The 19,610-nt window shown below is 58.0% G+C and overlaps 1 protein-coding gene across 5 annotated transcripts in view; it reads left to right on the plus strand.

Annotated features, from left to right (window-relative positions):
- Window positions 1-19,610, plus strand: part of Cpt1a (carnitine palmitoyltransferase 1A) — a 50,362-nt gene that overhangs the window by 1,841 nt on the left and 28,911 nt on the right. For 2 of the 5 annotated variants that reach the window (XM_027944418.2, XM_071615977.1), the window contains exons 2-4: window positions 12,010-12,163; window positions 14,008-14,147; window positions 18,316-18,487. In XM_027944418.2, the coding sequence (XP_027800219.1) occupies window positions 12,023-12,163; window positions 14,008-14,147; window positions 18,316-18,487 (453 nt within the window). In that variant the 5' untranslated portion in view covers window positions 12,010-12,022. Of the gene's footprint in view, window positions 1-6,326; window positions 6,435-8,196; window positions 8,380-12,009; window positions 12,164-14,007; window positions 14,148-18,315; window positions 18,488-19,610 lie in introns of those variants that run through there. The other 3 variants (XM_071615976.1, XM_071615975.1, XM_071615974.1) reach the window with 3 other exon arrangements.

Genomic DNA, 19,610 nt, shown 5'->3' on the forward strand with positions numbered 1-19,610 from the left:
GGAGCGCACATACTTTGTGTTAAAGTGGTGGCTATTGGCATCATGCACAGGCCCCTGAAAACAAGCCACTTAACCTGGAGATGAAGGGAATTAAACCAGCGTCCCTTTCGTTGCTGCTGCTGCTGCTGCTGCGCTCTTGGCCGTGGCCCCAGACCAGTGGTCACCGAGCGGTCAGAACTGGGTCTGCAGGGAGTCTTGGGGCACTGGCCAGCGCTTACCCAATACTGGCCCCGTGCTCATTCATAAAAACACCGTTAAGTTTTACTTGGGCTTCGCATTGAACCCCTTTCAGACCTGCTCTGGGCTTGTGTGGGCACAGTGCCAGGTGGCTGGTTTGCTGGATGCGGCATCTGACAAACGGAGCTCGTAACTGTAACTGTCCCGGGGCTGAACACCGAAGGGCTCGGCCTCCCCCCCCCCCCCCCCAGAGGTGCATTGCATTTCGCATGCTGTCGCTGGGATGGCAGCGGCCACCCGCGCCTCGCTCCGGAAGGTCTCCGTGGGCATGGCCGGTGGAACAGGATCTGAGCGCCGGGACGCGCCAGTCCGGGGGCGGGGCTCCGGGTAACCTTTCCCCTACTTTTCTCAGTCGTCACGTGACGCCTGCCCGCGGGTGGGGGAAGGGGCGGGGCTTGGAAGCCGCAGTTGCTGGCGGTGCCCTTCCGAGGACGAGGACGCGCTCCAGGCGCTCTAATGAACATCTTGCAGGAATCTAAGGGCGGTGGGAAGGTGGCGCCTTGGGAGGCAGAAACGGTGCCTGATCAGGCCCGGGCCGCTTCTGCACTTTGATCGTTTGCATTTTTTGCTTTTGCTGGAAAACTGTTTAGTCACTCTGCATGGTTATTATTGGCAGGCCAGAGTTCTGTGGTTGGTGGAAGCCTGAACTTCCCGGAAGAATCGGTGCTTTAAGAATAAAATGGTGATTCCAAGGTGAAATGTTTAAGTGCCGCGTCAAATCCCACCTACTCCAGAGGCTGAGGCTGGAGGCTCTCTTGAGCCCAGGATTCAGGACCAGCCTGGGCAACAGAGCCAGACCCCCTTCCCCCAAAAAAATAAAGAAAAGAAAGGAGGGGGCGTACTTGAGAAGTGGAGCACTGCTTAGTTAGCATGCATGAGGCTTGGAAAAGAAAGATCATCTCAGGCTTGAATCAGGCGTCAGGCCTCAACCGTCTTAGGCTGGTTTATGCCAGTCTTGATCTTTTCTTGCAAGGATTTTTTTGTTTTAAAAATAAGCAATACAGGCACGTGATGCAAAGTTAGAAAGGCCCAATTGGGAATAGAGTGCAAGTAGCCCCTCAGTGCAGTGCACAGATGTCCAGCATTAACATGCTCTTTGATACAGAAATTGTCTAGACAATTTGGTTTTAAAAATATCTGTTACCTAATGCAAGTACGGAATTTGTTCCACTTGTTTATTTCAAATATTTGTTGCTGTTTGTAACCTTCAGCTTTAACCCTGTGCAAATACTGAGTGGACACCGGGTTCCCACAGGCTGAGGCCAGCATGCCCTGTTTGGGTAACGTGGCAGACCCAGTTATGAGCAATGTCCACCTTTGCCTTTCTTTTTGTGTGGGTTGTGCTTACGTCCAGGAATGTTTTTGAAAGTTAATAATGAAGTCGACTGCCGTGACCCGAGTGTCCCCCTCACTGGGGTGATTGCCATCTTGGCAGTCTGGGACATCAGTGGCTACTATTTGGTTCCCTGAGAATCATGGGACAGGGAGCTCCTTAGGTAACAAGGAGAGGAGTGGGACATACTCCTGATGCTGGGGATTTACGGTACCCGTTCCTGGATCCTGAGGGTTATCTTGGAGCCTCTGTCCCCTGACCCCCAACCTGTGGTTGGGACTTAAGTCCTGCTCCTCCTGCACACCCGCTGTCCTCGGTGTTTCCATGACGCAGGGCAGGCCTGCGGGCCTTTGTTGAGGAAGGACAGAATGTCGGTGCTCCCTTTCTCCCCTGGGTGCCGCAGCCTCCCAACATCATGGGGCTCCTTTGGGGGCATTGTGAGTTCTGTTTGCACCCCTGGAAGTTCCTGAGACGGAACCTTCCTTCATGTGGTCAGGACATCTGGACCTGAGACCAGCAGCCCGCCCCTTCCCCACACCCTCTGCTCCCAAATGCTGGCTTCCTCTGGGCTCTTGGGCTCTCGGGCAGTTGCCTCATGCAGAACGTTCTGGGTCATGAGTGCCACAAGGACGGGGACATTGGGCGACCCCTCTCTTTAGAATACCTCACCCCAAACTAAAAAGGCAACACATGTGTTAAGGTAAACACAGAGTAACCTTAATTTTAAGACATAGTCACATGCCGTAACTCGAACTTTGGCTTTTTATGAAATTATTATTCTTTCGTGTAAAGAGTCACCTCTAATTTTCCAAGTGTTAGCTTCTTTAGCATCCTGAAGAAGTCCCACTCCCCAGAGGTTTGTGTTTTCTCCTCCTCGCCACGCACGCCCCGTATGACACAGGGGGACCATGAAGGTGTGCTGGAAGAAATCGACTAACTGCTGGCAGTGGAGTGTCCACGTGAGAAAAGGGGCCGTGGCGGCCAGTGTGGCAGGGAGGTCTGGCCCCGGGTGGGAGCTGCCAGCAGGTTCTGAGGGCCGTCGGCAACCCGCAGCCCCCACTGGAAAGGTGCCGCGCATGTTCTTGCGTTGAAGACCTGACGCACGCGGGCGGGTGCGTGGCCCTCTTGTGGCTTCTGTGTGATGGGGTGCTGGGCTCACCTGGTGTGCCAGGGACGGTGGCCGAGAGCAGATGACATCTGAGCAAGACCCTGTGTCTGAGGAAGTGGTAGAGCAGGAGTTCCAACCCAGATCTGCACTGTCCCTCCCTGTCCTGCACTGCTCCAGATCACTGGCAGCCCGGGGCACGCCCAGCACGCACCAGACTCAGGTAACTGCAGGTCAGAGTGGGCTCCGGGGCCTTGGTTCCTCCATCTAAGGGTCAGTGAGTTCTAGGAGGTTCCAAGGAGAGACCAGACGTGGAAACAGTTTGTGCATGTGAACTACTGGGAGCCCCTCCTGAGCGGGGCTGCGCTGCACAGTGGCGTGAAAGCCATACACTTCAGTAGAAGCTGCACTTGGCATTGAGTTTGGATCTCCTCCTGGACTAGTGATGGGTGGTACACTGCCTGCCATCCTGGCCGTGGCAGGGGGCCGGCCAGCAGCAGGGGTTCCGCACGGTTCCCTCTTGCAGACCTTTCAACCTGCCGTGGGCTTGTTGGGCACCCCCCACCCGGTAAATTGGAGCCTTCATAAATACAGAGCCTGGCAACCAGCCTTGGGTCTGTTGGTGAGTGTTATGGACACAATTGTGTTCTGCTCTCAGTTACACCTTGTATGCAAAGGTGAGGAATGTGTGTATGAAATCATCCTTGTAGCTTTAGGGACATTTGTGAGAACAATATCCTGGTAGAGAGGTTTGGGATCTCCTTTTTTTTTTTAACTGCGGATTGAACCCCAGAGACACTCTATCACTGAGCTACAGCTTTTGCCTTTTCTTCAATTTTAATATTGACCCAGCCTTGTGAGGTTACCGAAGCTGGCCTTGAACTTGCAATCCTCCTGCCTCAGCCTCCCCAGTCCCTGGGATCACAACCATGGCTGGTGTACCTGGCTGGGTGTTTTATCGAAGTGTGGTCCTGCGTGGCTTCCCCTCATTCTTCTTTGCTAAGATCCCATTTCTCTGTATTTATTTGATTGACCACTTCCTGCTGCTGTGTGTGTCCTATTGATGAGCACTGAACTTGAGTTTGCCTTATTTCTACAGTCCTTGGGTGGGTGGGAGCTGTGTTGCTTCTGAGAGCTGTTGACAAAACCGCGATGATGTGTCTTCTCACATGGACTGACCCCTCCTATTTACCCTATCAACGTGAAGGATTTTCTACGGTGCGTGTCGCTGCAGGAAGTTCACTGTAGGAAGTTCACGTAGGGTCAGTTTAAATAATGCAAATGTTGGATGCTCAGTCACGAAACTTTTAAGGGAAGCTCCTTGGTGTGGTTCAGATGTGGCTTGTCCCCACCAAAACTCATATTGAAATGTGGTCTGTGTAGCTGTGTTTGAACATGGGGCCTTCAAGAGCACGTTAGCCTCTCTCATTACACTGGATTAGTTTTCACCAGAGTGGATTGTTATAAAGGGGTCAGTTCCTTTGTCCCCTCCCTCTTTTCTGCATGTGCCCACCTGCCACTCTCACAACCCTCCCACCAATGAGATGCCATCCGCCCTCATTCATGACAGCAGGAGACCCACGCAGTCAGATTAGGCTACCTGATCTCAAATTTCCCAGCCTCCACAATTGTGAGTCAAATAAACCTCTTTACAAATTATCCAGTCTCAGGTATTCTGTCATAGCCACAGAAAACAGACTGAGACATTTTCACCTCTTTTACCCGAGACCCACTCAAAGACATCAGGTGAGTTTTGAGTCTCACATCCTTGTTCCCAAGGTGTGTCCGTCAGATGTGGGGAGGGATGTTTCTGTGTGTGCACTCACTTACTGAAGAAGTACAAGATCACCGTGACTGAGACGCACATGTGTGTGTGAGGAAGGACACTCTTGGGAGTGCGGAGGGTGTGTTCCCTCTCGCATCTGCCGGCAGGAGCTGGGGGTTTATTTTTCCTCCCATCATTGCTGGTTCTTCTCTGCTCCCCACTTCAGAAGAGGCCTGGCCCTTGCTGCACAGCCATGCCCGGCCTGGGACAACCCTGGGCAGGCGTTAGCTTTCCAGAGCCATCCTGGCCCTTTCCACATGTCTCTGGGTAGCAGTGCAGGGGCCAGCCTGAGTTGCCCTGGGGGGTCGTGCCTGTCACGGGTGTGCCTTCTCCCCTGAGCCTCCCCCCCAGCAGGGAGCCCTGGGCCACCCGCACTGTGGGGGATGTGCCTAGGTGGGCGCCCTGCCTTTCCCCACAGGCCACCTGCCGCCTACTGCAGCTTCCTTGGGGGAGGGGGGGCAGGCAGGCCTGTCCCTGGGCCCAGCTGGCAGCCGCCCTGTGGCTGACCTTTCCTGGGGGATGCCCAGCACGTTGTTCACTGCTGGCCAAGGTAGGTGACGGGCTACTGGGCTTCAGTGGAGGGCAGAGCTCGCTCCTGTGTGCCCAGGAGTTACGCAATCCTAGCGGGGAGGCGGGACACAGGAATCGCTGCGGAGCTGGCGGGGAGGTGTCTGATGTCACCGTAGTTCTACTGGTGTCTGTGATGCATCCTTCTGGTTACAGGGGTGACCTGGTTCCACATGTGTTGTGACTTCAGGAATCTCAATAGATCTGTGTAGCGGCCCCTTCTCGACCTCGGTAGGTAGGAGCACGCCCGTCGCGGGTGATCCTCTTCTCCTGGCTGTGACCCTGGGCATGTTTCTGACATTTAAACCTCGGACTTTCTCATTAATAAGTGGGTTACACTAGTAACCATTGCCTAGGCTTCTAGGGAGTGTTGCAGGTCAACATATTAATAAAAAATATGCCATTGTCCAGCACGTGCCAGGTAGTTTGGTAAAAGGAAGTTTCTGGGTTTTTTTTGTTTTTATTTTCAGGACCGGGGATTGAACCCAGGCCTCATGCGTGCTAAAGAACTCTGCCACAGAGTTAGATACCCAGTCCCCACTTTAAAATATTCTTTAAATTTTGAGACAGGATCTCACTATTTTATGGAGGCTGGCCTCGACTTACAATCCTCCTGCCTCATCCTCCCAGAGGCTGGGATTGCCGGTGTGCACCATCACACCCTCCTATATATTCTATTTTTGTTGTTAAAAGCACAAAAACAGACCTGTGCCCCCTGGGTAGGCCTCCCTCCTCCTACCTGTTTTTCCCTCTACCTCCCCACCCACCTGTCCGCATTGTGTGCTGACTGCCAGGCTGTGTTGAAACACTTTGGTGAGCATGGAATTTACGCACATAATTTGGTTGCTGTAAAGACCATTTTCTTGGAAGCCTGTTGTCCTCTAGCGGGTTTGCGTTTTATTTACGAGACCCAGGCCGTTTCCACACCCCGGTTCTCCTGGCAGGGCACTGTGCCTCGTCCTGCCCTTCCACTCCTTTCCACCGGGGCCTTCAAGGATGGCAGCGGCCACTCTGAGGGACTAGGTCTCCGCCTGCAGGACAGGGGCCTGGCATGAGGGTGGTGGGTGCCCACGTGGCCAGTGTCAGGATTCGCAGCCTTGGCTCCTGAGGGAAGAGGTCTCTGTGAAGAGGAATCCAGCGGCCACGTTCCAACAGCAAAGCGCCCAGCCGTTTGTTGGCTGTGGCTCAGGCCGGCGGCAGGCAGGGACGTGAGGGTGCAGGCAGTGTTGCTGGAGCGAGCAGGACGCGTCCCAGGTCCTCGTGGCTTGGTTCCGAGAAGGAGCAAGCGTGGCACTCTGGAGAACTCCTGGGAGGTTGAACTCCCGAGTGGCCAGCGGTGACTTGCAGGACTCTTGCGCTTTGGGAAGGTGGGTTGGGGGCGGCCAGGGCAGGTCCCAGGAGCAGGGAGTCGTCAGCTGGGTTGGGGAGAGGGGAACGGCAGCAGGAACAGGGTCATGACCCGGGGCCTGGCGAGGTGGAGGTGGCCAGGAGCCCGGCTTAGGGAGTGTGGGGGATACCCTGGAGCCTGTACCCCTGGGCTGGAGAGGTGAAGTTTTAAAGTCGTGATAAGTAGGTCACGTTCTCGGCCCGGCGTCTTATTTTGCATCTTGGCGGTGCTCTGGGAGCCGATTACTGTAAGGTGCTTAAGGCTCCGTGTGGACCTGGCGGTGAGTCTCTCCCTGAGGCCGCTGTAAGGCACGGAGGGGTCCGGGGGTCGGAGGGCGCCCAGGTGGGTTCCAGGCGTGGAGGGTGAGAGCCCCTGCTCAGGTGGGGTTCTGGGTGGGCGGACCCCTCTGTGCCGCCTCCCGGGGTGTGTGTCCATGGAAGGACTGAGGGGCAGAGGCGAAAGCCAGGCCCAGGTGTCTCCTGAGTCTCAGAAATGGCTGTGGCCCTGCGGTGAGCACAGGCCCTTCTGCACCCCCCACGCCAGGCCCAGCGGCGGAGGGGTTTCTGCCTCTGGCCTGTCGGATGCCTTTCTGACTTTCCCAGCAGTTGGTGGTCACTGTCACAGCACCCACTGCTGGTCTCACCCCGAGCCAGTCTGAGGACACAGGGCGAGAAGTGGCCTTGTGTCAGGAACAGTCCCTGGGGGCCCTTCCTGTGCCACCTGCCAGGCCTGCCTCTGGGGAGGAGCAGCCAGCCTGTTTGCCCAGAGGGTGCGTCGCGATGGCTCTGTCCCTGGTTTGGAATTCTGTCCAGGGCTAGAGTATTTCTGGAAGCCTTGCTCAAGGATTGGAGGGCACAGGTGAAGGGCAGCGGGAGGTCAGGCCCTCGCCGGCCTCTGTGTGTGGTTCCTTCTCAGTTTTCTTTCCAGTGTTTGTTTGTTCTTGCCAGTGGCCATCCTTGAACTTGGAGTGCAGGTGTACTCTCTGCCCCCCGGCTGGATCCCGTGGTCATGCTGAAACCTTGTCCCCAGGACACTGCCTCTCTCCACGCTGGGCCCAGTGTCTCAGAACTGGGGGCTGCAAACAGCTGTCCCTGAGGGTGACGCACACTGCTGTGGGCAGGTCTTCTGGGAAGTCCTGGGGGCTGGACCCCGGCTGTGCCAGCTGGTGTGGGGCGCGTCATGCCTCCTGTCTCGGTAGGGTCCAGTGCCTGGGTTCAGCGCACCTGGAGAGTGGGCAGGGCAGGTTGGCTGCCCTGGTGAGGCAGGCGCCTCTGCCGGTCAGTGGGAGGAAAGCCGGGAGGGCGCAGACCTGTGGGAGGGGCGGTCAGTTTTCAGTCTTGCTGCCTCCTGGGGGCTCCGGCTCCAGCACCATGAGCTGGTGAGGGTGGCCCTGTCTGTGCGTCTGGTGACCTCAGCCAGGAGGAAGGAGAAAGTGGGGCTCCTCTCGCCTTGGCCCCCCAAGTGCCCCGGGAGGTGGGGCCTGGCAGGGGCCCCCAGCGCCAGGAGGAGGTGGGGGAGGTCCTGCCGCGTGCTCTCTGGAGTCCTGGGAGCTGCAGCCTCGGGCACTGAGGGATGAGGCAGCAGCCAGCTGGTACAGATGGCCAGCATCCAGACATAGCTGGCCTGCCTGAGGGAGCCGCCGGGCCGCCGTCCCCGAGGGCCCTTCCTCTTTGCTGTGCCAGCCTGGGCATGGTGTGGCTGGGACTCAGGGAGGGCCAGCACTGGTGCCCTTGGCCTCCTGCCTTGCCGAAAGGTGGCCGGAGGCGGGCAGGGGAGGGACCTGCAGGCAGGTCACACAGGGACGACCTGTTCCCAGGCCCCGCAGCCAGGGGAAAGGCGCGCACTGCAGACGGGTGAGGGAGGCAGCGAGGGACAGGCAGGCGGCTGAGCTGACCGCCTCCTTGGCTGAGCTGTGGCCCCGGTAGGTGAGCCGGCAACCTGGGGGGCTGAGCCGGGGACACTGGAAGGTGGGCCTGGCTTCAGCGAGGGCACTGAGGACGATGGTCTGGTCACAGGAAGCTGGACCCTGGGCAGAGCAGATGGGGCAGCACAGACGGGGTGGGGGCACCGTCCCTTTTTCTGGGCCCCACCCCGTAGGTAAGGATAATGCTCCGCCACACACAGGTCACTTGCCAGCTCCTTGTTTGTGAAGCTAAAAGGTGAAAACACCCCCTGGGGAGGGACGGGCACTGTGGATTCTGCCGGGCCTGGGCGTGGGGCAGCAGGGCCAGAGCTGTGTGGACTGTCACAGGGCCACCTCCGGACACAGGCAGGCTCAGGGACTCGAGTGTGTGCCACAGGTGGGCCACACACATGGGCGTGTGCACAGACCGGGGGGTGGGGAGCCCGGACGCTCAGTGTGCCAGGGGAAGACGAGCCCACGCGTGGGTGTCGGGCGGTGTCGTTGGGAGTTTGGCGGTGGGCATCTTGAGGGGGACAGCAGGACGCCCTTCTGCTGGCTCCAGGAGGGGTGTGGAGGAGCCTCTCTGCTGCCCTGTGTGTGCGGTCACTTGAGCATTCAGGACAGACTGCTGCAGAGCCCACGGCCGTCTAGGGCCCCGGGAGCCTCCCCGAGGTCCTTGCCTCCCCAAGTCAGGACTAGCTTCCTCCCGCCTCACCCCACCCACCCAGCGCTCCCCCGCCTGGTGCCCGCCTGGCGGGGTCTGTGGGGGCAGGTCTCCTCAGCAGCCCAGGTCTGGACTCTGAGGCCGGCACATGGGGCTGCTGGGCCCTTAGCTTGACGGCCCGTTTGCTCTCAGTGTTTCACAGAGAGCCAGTGGGGGGCAGGCTGGCCTTCTGTGGGCAGCGATGCCCAGAGCCCGAAACCAGCCCGCTGACCATTCTCTCGCAGGGTTTTTCAATGCCAAGCCCTCTGCCCTGTAGGGCCTGGGGGGCACTGGGGAGCGGGTGGGTGGCATTATGTGGGTCCTGTCCCGTGTGTGTCTGTCTGAGGAAGAAGCCCCTGGGTCACTTTAGGGATCCTCCGGCCCAGGTTAGCAACGAGGGAGGGGCTGGCCCTGGAGCCTGCGGGTCCCTTTGACTTTGCAAAGCTGTGTCATATGTCACTGTGCCTGCTGTGTCTGGGCCACTCTGCCCTCCCACCCACCCACTGTGGTTTGCTGGGCTCTCCCCGGTGGCCGCAGGAGGCAGTGTGACCATCATAAATGACTTAAAGCACTGGGTGTTACAACGGGTGGAGGGGAGGGCGGGGTTTGCACTCTAGATTTGCACATGGAAGTGGGTGTGGTCGCCTGTGGTCCCGGTGACTGGCAGTGGGGGTTGAGGCAGGTGGATGGCAAGTTCAAGGCCAACCTGGGCAACGAAATGAGACCCTGTCTCAAACGAAAGGGCTGGGGACACAGCTCAGTGGTGCAGCACCCCTGGCTCAATGCCCGTGTCACCAAGAAAAAGAGGGTATGGCTTCGCAGTTGGCCAGGCTACGGGAGCTTGTGTCACGCCTGCTGAGTGGCACTCAGTGTTGTCAGGTGCCGTGCAGATTGCTCCAGGCGGAGGTGGGGCCAAGTGCGGTGTGCCTCTGCCAGCTTGCTCTTCCCAGGAGACAGCGGTCGCAGAGGGTCTGGTTCCCAGGTGTGTCTTCCACCCTGGCCTCATGGCCAGATGCACCTGTGTCCCGGGATTTCTGCCCAGCGGCCCCTGGTGACACTTCAGACTCTCTCCACTGAGCCCCTTTCCTGCTGGGGAGGAGACTGCCACACCTTGGCTGGAGCTAAGGCCCTGGGGTGTGTCCCTGGGGTGCGTCTCCGCACGCCCAGCCCAGCTGCCTGAAGACGGCCTAGTGGGTCCTCCCCCCGACTGCCACCACCCAGGGCCAGGCCGTCTGCCCTCTCCTGTGCAAGACGGCCTCAGTGTCTGTTGGCCTCCCCTCCCCTCTGCCTCCTCGCTCCTTATGGTGGCTGGGGGTCTCCAGAGCAGAAATGGGAGCAGGTGCCCCTCCTGGAAGCCCCTGCACAGAACCCAGCTGCCTCCAGGAGCTGTGCCCTTGACCCCGGCCTCCTGTCCTTGCTCACTGGCCGCAGGTGGGCCACCTGCCTTTGGTCTTGAGGGGCTCCTGGGCGTCAGGGGCTCCTGGGAGTCCTGACAGGCACCCTCTTTCCTCCCTGCACCCCAGTGCTCTCAGGCGTTACTTGCTTGATCATTCCTTGCTGCTCTTGCCTGGGGGGCACTTCTGCTGGGGTCTGGGCCCCTGTGCTGCCTGCACGAGGCCAGCGGATCCTTGCTGAATGAACAAGCCGGGGCCTCTCCAGCACTCGCTGATGTGGACTCTTTTCTGTGTTTGATGGCTGAAGGCTAAGCCCGCTGGACCTCTGTGGCCACCTTTTGGTTTGGTAGGTCCTCCTGATGGCCTTTGGTGGGCCTCGGCGGGCTCAGCCGGCACTAGCGGTCACCATTGGGGGTGCACACACCAGTGTAGATCTCACTGTGGCTCTTGATGGTTTTTTCTTTTACCTTTTTTTTTAAAATCCATTTAGTGCTTTGTGGTGTACAGTTTGGAGGGAGATGAGGAGGCCATACACTCTCAGAAGTGGGGTAGCAGGAGCAGGCTGGCCTGCCAGGGGACATGAGGGAAGAGGTGATGCTTCTGGGTGTGCTGAGCAGGCGGGATGGCAGTCTGAGACGACGGCAGGAGTGAGGGCGGCCGACCAGGGGTCCTTCCCTCTCACCCTGTCTTTTGGGGGGGGTGCTGGGGCTGGAGCCCAGGGCCTTGTGCATGCTGGACAAGTGCTCTGCCACCGAGCCACATCCCCAAACCTTTTATTTTGAGATGATGTCTAGCTAAATTGCCCAGGGTGGCCTTGATTTTGGGATCCTCCTGCCTCGGCCTCCAGAGTTGGAGTCACTGGGATTGTAGGCGTGTGTCGCTGTACCTGGCCCGCCGTGGACTTCTGAGAGCCCTTCCTTAGGTCACCAGTGAAGCTAGTGGAGCAGTGCGGGTCTGGGACAGAGTGCTTCCTGATGAGAGGAGGAGGAGACGGAGGAGGAGGGGGAGGGGGAGGGGGAGGAGGAGGAGGAGGCCTGCTCCGTCCTGTGGCATGTGGCACGTGTTTTGGGGGATTCTGAGAGTGATCCCCACGGAGTCCTTGGGTACTGTCCGGGAGCTGGGGTGGTTTCTCAGAACAGGACAAACGCATTTGGCACTGGATTGTGTCCCTGCCTGAAGACCAGGGCGCAAGGCCACTGTGGCCGCACTTGTGGGTGCTCGGTGCATTCCGGCTGCCTCCGGGGCTGGAGAGTGCCTGTTCCTGCTGTGGCTTCCTGTGTCTGCCGGCTGGGCTGACGTGCTGGCAGGGGTGAGGTTCCCTGGGACGGGCAGGGCACGGGGGCACCGGGATACCGCCGTCATCTTGGGCCTCTCAGTGAAGGCCACGAATGTACTGTGCTGGTCGCACGATGGTGTCACGGGTGGGGACACTTGGATCTGTTCATGAAAAGCGTGAAGTCCGTTAGGCGGGGAGGAGGGAAATCAGCACTGTCCCCTAACATGGGGGCCCTCCCGGCCTCTGGTAACGTGCTCCACTGTGTTTCCCGTCCTCCAGGTAACCTCCAGACATGGCAGAGGCTCACCAAGCTGTGGCCTTCCAGTTCACCGTCACTCCCGACGGGATCGACCTCCGCCTGAGCCATGAAGCCCTTAAACAAATCTGTCTCTCGGGACTCCACTCCTGGAAGAAGAAGTTCATCCGATTCAAGGTCTCCGATATTTAAGTTCTCTTGACACCTTCTGTCCGCATGCCAGTGGAGAATCAGTGTTTCACACGGGTGGTCAGCACTGGATTCCTGTCCCTGGAGTGCCCGCACAGATATATGAGCAGATTGAATTCTTGGCCCATTCTGAGAGGCAGGGAGAGCCCTGCGGCTCACTGGAGGGCAGGTGGGGCAGCCGGCTCAGAGGGGAGTCCCAAGCCAAGACTGAGACACACGTCTGTCCCCTGCTCCGAGGTGGAATCCTGTGTCTTGTTGGGAAAAGGTCTCTCCAAACTGCAGTGAGTTCAGTAGCTGGCCTTGCTGATGAGGGTCCTCGTGGGATCCCAGCCCAGTTCAGGCCACGTGTCCTCAGCCACGGTCATCCAAACAAGTAGGAACTTAGTCCTTTTAAAGTAGGGGTCTTGATTTCTTTATTTTTTGCTTTTTCTTTTTTGCGGTGTGCGGTTGGAACCCCGGGCCTTGAGCACGTCAGGCAAGCGCTCTGCCGCTGAGCCACACTCCCAGCCCAGTGTTAGTTCACGTATTAAAAGTCCCACCGGGAATCAACGTGTATTTGAACACATTCAGGCTACGACATGGAGCCGGGAGGGAGCCCAGCCCTGCCCGCCGCCCACTGTCCAGGGCTTGGTTTCCTGGCGTCCTTCTGTGAGGGGGCTCTTGGGAGACCCCCTGAGCTAGAGCAGGGGTCAGCCAGTGAGCCCCTGGAGCCAGCCCTGCTGCACGGGTGTCCCTGGGCTCCAGGTGGCCTGGCGGTGCTCCACCCAGCACCCCCCACTGATTCTTTTTACATTTTTAGTTGTAGATGGGCCCAATACCTTTATTTTATTTGTTATTTTTACGTGGTGCACTATTCTTGATGAGAGCGTCAAGAGTGGTACAGGTTCAGCCACGCAGGACACACCCTGCGGACGGGCCAGCTCCTCAGTGCTGCGTTGGAGGACAGTATCTGCACCAGGGGCCACCGGGGCCACCAGGGCTGCGTCAGGTGCAGGCCTCGGTGTGGATCTGGGGCTGGGCAGACCTGGTGAAGAGGAGGCGTTTTATTCCAGCACCTTCCTCCTCTGGGCAGTTGGAGGTCAATGCTGCTGACCTGTGGGGGTGCCTGTGCCTTCTGAGCAAGTTGAGACCGTGCTGGGACTTTGACCTTGTTCTCTGGGTCAAACCAAAGCCTTCCTAAGAGGCTTTGTTGTGGGGGTGGTTCCTGAGGTGCTGGGATGGAATCCTGGGCCTCGTGCTTGTAGGCAAGTGCCGTGCCACCGAGTGACACTCCTGCCGGAGAACGTCTCTTAATTGGAGCTCTCCAGACATACAGCAGAGTGGCCCCTGTTGCTCCTCCTGGTTTCTCGGGGTCAACATTTCGCCAGTTTTATTTCAGGGGATCCTTTTCCCCTCAACGCCCCCTTCTGCCCCCCAGAGTATTTTCCAGCAGATTCCCCACGTGGAGCAAGGGCTCCTAGAACACTCAGGGAGCAGTGCAGGGTGGTTTTGCAGCTGGGGGCTCGGGCATCCTGGGCAGTAGCAGGTTGGGGTAGGACCTCACGGTGGCCCAGGGATGTCCCTCACCAGCCGTGAGCCAGACTGGGAGGAACCTGGCATCTGTATGGTGAGCTAGTGCCTGGGGCGATGGGTGTCCTGGGTCCCTCTTGGGGACTGTGACAGGGAAGGTTCTGGCTGGAAAGTTGAGGAAGACGGGACGCAGGTGGATCAGCTGTGACTGACAGGCTAGCGCTAGGGCGCCCGGTTGCCCACGTCCTCCCGAGTGCCCGGCGTCCGGGGTGCAGTGGTAGTGGCCCTGGAGGGCGTGGCTCACGGCTGGCCTGTCTGTCTAGAACGGCATCATCACCGGCGTGTTCCCCGCGAGCCCCTCCAGTTGGCTCATCGTGGTGGTGGGCGTGATGTCCTCCACGTACCTCAAAGTGGACCCCTCCCTGGGGATGATCGCAAGAATCAACCGGACCCTGGACACCACGTGAGTAACCCTGCCCCATCTCCAGCCGTCCAGAAGGCTGCTTTCCTACTGTCCACGTTCCTTGTCCCTTCAGATGCAGTGACCGTCACTGCTCCGCGGGAGGGAAGCGTTAGCCGTTGCTTGCAGGTTGGCTTCTCCCACTTCCTGGGCTGGAGTGGAGGTTCCCCTGGGGCTTGGGACCTTGTGGCCTTTCCTCTGCAGACCTGGGTGGGAAGAGTGGTGGGGACAGGTGCCTGCTGGAGGTGTCTGTCTGCCTGAGGCCCCTCAGTGGCCGCACACAGAGCCCACAGTGTCCTCACAGGGAGTTTCTGCCCAGGGCTGGTTCCAGTGTGGCCACGTCTGTACATTTGTGGTCAGCGCAGCCCCGGTTCGGGGTTCCTGCACTGATTGCCATGGGGCACTTGGAGTGGCTTAGCCCCCCCCCCCCCAGGAAGCCCCTGCCAGGCCTATACTTGGAGTCAGATTTTTCTAGGTGCTTGGAAACAGGCTCTGCTCCACCAAGAAATAAGACCCAGGCTGGTGTGTGAGTCGGTAATTTTCTTGAAAAAGTCCCTCAGTCCCCGGGGTCTCCTGCGGCCACATTCCACACACATCTCTTCTTCCTTCTGTGGTGCTGGGGACGGAACCCAGGACCTCACATGTGGGTGCTGGGGCCGGAACCCAGGGCCTCACACATGCTGGGCAAGTGCTGACCCCTGAGCCGCAGCCCAGCCCTTGCACGCATTTCTCAGCCACCTGTGGTGTCTGTTGTGTGCCCAGTTCCCAACAGGATCCTGACCCCACCCGGGGTCTTCAGGTCAGACCCTGTGCTACAGTGACCTCTCATTAGGGTCCCCCTGCTACCGACAAGGAAATACTCAGAGATGCAGGGTCCCCTCAGGGGTCAGGGAAAGAGGTAGTGCGTGGGGTCCCTGGGATCCAGACCCAGCTCTGCCTAGTTCTGAATCTGTGCTTCCTTCGGTGTCCCTCAGAGCCCTTTCCCTCCCACCAGAACCTTCCAAGAGACAAACCACAGTACAACCAGCTGCCTCAGTGACGTCCACCTGCTCAGATGCAGAACACCTGGGCTTCGGTCCCTGGTGCTCGCACGTCTTTGTTCTCTGGTTTGAAAGCCCTGCGGTGTCAGGAAGGGTCCCTGGCTGTCCCCACCAGGCGTTCCCTTCGGCTTCTGCTTGTTTTTATGGAGGAGCACAGTAGGCCGGTGACCAGAGGAGTAACGACCCAGGTCCTCCTGGGGCCCGGGCCTCCTCTTTGGGCCAGCAGTGCCCGCGGCGGGTGGGGGGCGGGCCACGCTGAAGCAGAGCTCTGGGTCTCCTTCATGGTCTCCCCGCTCCTGGCCCTGTTCCCTCAGAAAGGGGTAAGGAAATAACCTGGTCAGTGTGGCCAGGGCTGGGGCTCAGCCTGCAGGGCCCCGGTTCCACCCCAGGTGGCCACAGGTGGACAGTCTCAGCAAACCACTGATTTGGTTCTGCTGACAGTGTGCAGTGCGCGATGAGGTGCGTCAGCCTGGCCCTGAGGGTATTCCCAGGACACTGAGTGGTGCCCCGGCTCTTGGCCTCTGCTTTTTGAGGGGTCCGTGCGGGAGTCCGCTGCAGCCTGCTCCCTAAGCGGACGCTCAGAGTGAGCAGGAGGGCTGGCTCATGCCTTCAACAGATAAACCTTCCCAGTCATTTGGGTGGACACACGCCTGGCCTGGGCCCCGGCCAGCTTCCTTGTCTGCCAGGGGACGGGGAAGCCGTGGTAGGGACTGCTGCTGTCTTGTCATCACAAGAGCACGTGGCAGACCTTGCCTGTGGCCAGCCTGCCTCCTGTCTCCCTCCAGCCAGGGGCCATGGCCCTCGGACAGCTCACACAGCTCACAGCTCGTGTCAATCAGCCAGCTGGCGGGAGCTTGGCCCGCCTCCCTTCATGCTGCCTGGGGTCAGACACTTAGTGTGCTCCCTCGCGTGGGCGGACTCTCCAACCTGGGCTCTGTTTAGAATCCGCCAGCTCTTTACAGGCTTTCGTAATCTGGCCGTTATAAGATTTGTGTCTTGGCCCTATTTTGGTAAACTGGGTCATCCCTGGTCCAGATTTAGAAAGGCCTGGCTGAGGGTCAGCATCTTCCAGCCCCAAGTACTGTCCTGGAACGTCCTGGGGGGGCTCCAGTGACCCAGGCTGCTGCTTTTTCTTTCTTGGCCGTGCTGGGGGCGAACCCAGGGCCTCATTCATGCTAGGTAGGCGCCCTTCCCTGAGCTGCACACCCTGCCCCGGGCTGCCACTTCCCAAGTGCGGGCCTTTGAACCGTGTGGGTGTCATCTCTGTGGCTCTTCGTCCTCGGCAGCCTGACAGGGAGCATGTTCCTCAAAGGAAAGCCTTTGCCATCCAGGTACCTCTGTGTATGTAGACAAAATTCTGAGCATATTACTGAGTGCAGTGGTGCACGCCTGTAATCCCAGTGACCCTGGAGGCTGAGGCAGGAGGACTGCAAGTTTGAGGCCAGCCTCAGCAGCTTAGTGAGACTGTGTCTCAAAAAGTAAAAAAGGGCTGGGGATGTGGCTCAATGGTTAAGCACCCCTACATTCAATCCCCGGTATTAAAAAAATATACTGAATATGTCATTTATTTATTTATGCTAAAATACTCTTTGATTTTTGTGAATGGAACCTCTAATATAGTAATGTAGTACCTAGAAATCTAAGATATAAATAATCTTAAATATAGCTTCTTAAATCCCTAAATCTAGGTTTGCTTATACATCAGATTATCAGAAAAGATTGTGTAGTTTTCAAGTAAATACTACAGTTGAACATTAGATTTGACAGTTTATAGAAAAATACAAATTTTTAAGCAAATTTGTATTTCACCTTGAAGATAATTTGTTTCTGGGTCATTGTTGAATACATTGTTAAACTGATGGCTTCAAACATTGGATATGTTCAGGTTCTGTAGATTGTTTGTCTTTTGAAAAACACCTTTTTTCAATATCTTGCAGTTTCTAAGCAACTAACACTAAAAACCACAAAGTAGCTGTATTTCATCTATATTTTTTCTTGCAGTATCTGCGGTTTTGTTTTTAACTCTTTTTAGTCTCACAGTCACACTGTTTGGCTATTTTGTGAGTGATGAATCTCCTCGACTTCAGTCCTCGTGAGGGTTGGCACCATCTCGTGTTTCAGGTCCCACTTTTACCATGAAGCACAACCTTTTCTGTCTCAAAGGAAACCTTTTTGTTTTTCTGCATAGTATTTGAATGATCATCGTATGTGATCCAGTCGTTTTTTATGCATGATAAATATTCTATCTAGACCAAAAGCAAGCTCTTTTGATAGTTCAGGTAATACTTGTTTTTTTTTAATTTATTTTTATTTATATATGACAGCAGAGTGTATTACAATTCTCATTACACATATAGAGCACAATTTTTCATGTCTCTGGTTGTATACAGAATACATTGACACCAATCCGTGTCTTCATACATGTACTTTGGATAATGATGCCCATCACATTCCACCATCATTGCTAACCCCCGGCCCCCTCCCTGCCCCCCCACCCCACTGTCTAGAGTCCGTCTCTCCTCCCCTGCTCCCCTCCCTACCCCACTGTGAATCAGCCTCCTTGGGTCAGAGAACACATTCGGCACAGGGGGTTGTTGTGACAGATGATTTTGTGGGAGTAATAGCAACATCCAAAGGTCCCTTTGAGTGGGAAAAAGTGATCATGAGCAGAAGAAAAAGGCTTGGAATCCCAGTGCGCACCTCGGCACGCCCCACCCCACCGTGTGGCTTTCCCCTGGGGGGCCCCCTACACCCAGGTGGCCCAAGTCAGCCCACCCAGCCACATGTGCGGGTCATTGTTTTAAGGGACGGCGTCTCTCTGGGGTGCCCAGGCGGGTCTTGGACTCCCGGGCTCCCGGTAGCTGGGGTGCAGGGCCACGCGGAGGTCCTGGCCAGGAGCTGGCTCATTTTGGGGGAGAGGGGCGGACTTTGAGTCTGGAGGGGATCCTGAGCTGTCTTCCCTGTTCTCCCGAGGAGCGGCTCTGGTCCAGGCGGGCGGCCTTCTCCTGTGTCTGTCCCTGGAAAGCAGCTTTGCCCCGTGGCTCACCCCGTGGCCCACCCCGTGGCCCACCCCGTCTCGCCGCCCCTCCCCCACCCCACACTTTGGCGTCCTGTGTGGTTTGTCCCCCCAGCAACTGCATGACCAGCCAGACGAAGAAAGTGGTCAGCAGCGTCCTCTTCAGTACGGGCCTCTGGGTGGCCCTCATCGTCACCATGCGCTACTCCCTGAAGGTGCTGCTCTCCTACCACGGCTGGATGTTCGCGGAGCACGGCAAGATGAGCCGAGCCACCAAGATCTGGATGGTGAGAGCACGTGGCCTCAGGGGACCTCACGGGCGCCCCCTGGCACATGGCATGCCACGGCCTGACCCCTGGTTGCCCAGCCCTGCAGGCCGGGGGCAGTTCTCTCTGACCCGAGCGCCGCCTGCTCCGTGGGGACTGACTCAGGTTTGGTTCAGGCCCCCGCCCGGGTCTGGGCAGCGTTCCCCACGCCATGTCGTCGGGCACTCGGGGTTTAGCTGACCCCTGCTGGCCGTGGCCCGGACCCAGCAGTCTCTCCAGGTAACGGCTGAGCTCTGCCTGGGCCTCTGTCCAGATGCAGCCCTTCCACTGTCTGCATGAGCGCAGTTGTCTGAAGGATCACCCGTCCTCAGTGGGACTCGTCTTAGGACTTCTCAGCCCTCCTCTTTGGGGTTCGGCCCCTGTAGGCCACCACAGGCCCTGAGTGTCCCCGAGTGTGCCTGTCCTCTTGTTGCTGGGTCCGTGGGCACCAGGCTCTTCGAGCCCAATCTGGGTCTTTGGAGCTGGGTGCTTAGTACAGAAACAGAACTTGGTTGATCCTCACTGTCTGCAGCGTCCTGAATGGTTTTCTTGAACCTGGTCACAGGGAGAGTCTCTCCAAGTCCCTGGTCCCCTGGAGCTGTCCTTGGTCTCCACGATGTGCTTGGAATCAGTGTGTGGGCGCTGCTCGTTCATCTGCCCCGCGGTCGGCACCTGACTGTTCTGTTCCGTCACCATGTGGCGGCCCCAGCCGTGGGCTGGGCCTGCTGCTCGGGCCTCCAGGGGGTCACCTTGGTGCCCAACCACCCCCCAGGGCTCCACTTTCCCCAGGACATCGGCTTTGTTCTTTGGCTGCACATTCTCTGATTGCTAGGGAAGCTGGACACCTAGACAGGAGGGAGACGGTGGCCCATGCGGAGTGGCCAGATGATGTCTCCTCGAGGGGCTGATCAACGTCCCCTTAGCGTGGCACTTGTGGCTGATTGACATCCCCCAGGGTGGCACTTGGGCCAAGCCGAGTCCCGTGGTGCCTCAGCACTGGGGCCACGCCGCCCATGCCCTAGGAGCACCTTTGTTCCTGTCGGCCTGAGGTGACCTCCAGCAGGTCCAGCCGTTCACCAGGGCCCATGGGGAGGGCGCGTTGTTT

The sequence above is a fragment of the Marmota flaviventris genome, chromosome 9 (assembly GCF_047511675.1).
Source record: "Marmota flaviventris isolate mMarFla1 chromosome 9, mMarFla1.hap1, whole genome shotgun sequence".
NCBI classification, from domain to species: domain Eukaryota; kingdom Metazoa; phylum Chordata; class Mammalia; order Rodentia; family Sciuridae; genus Marmota; species Marmota flaviventris.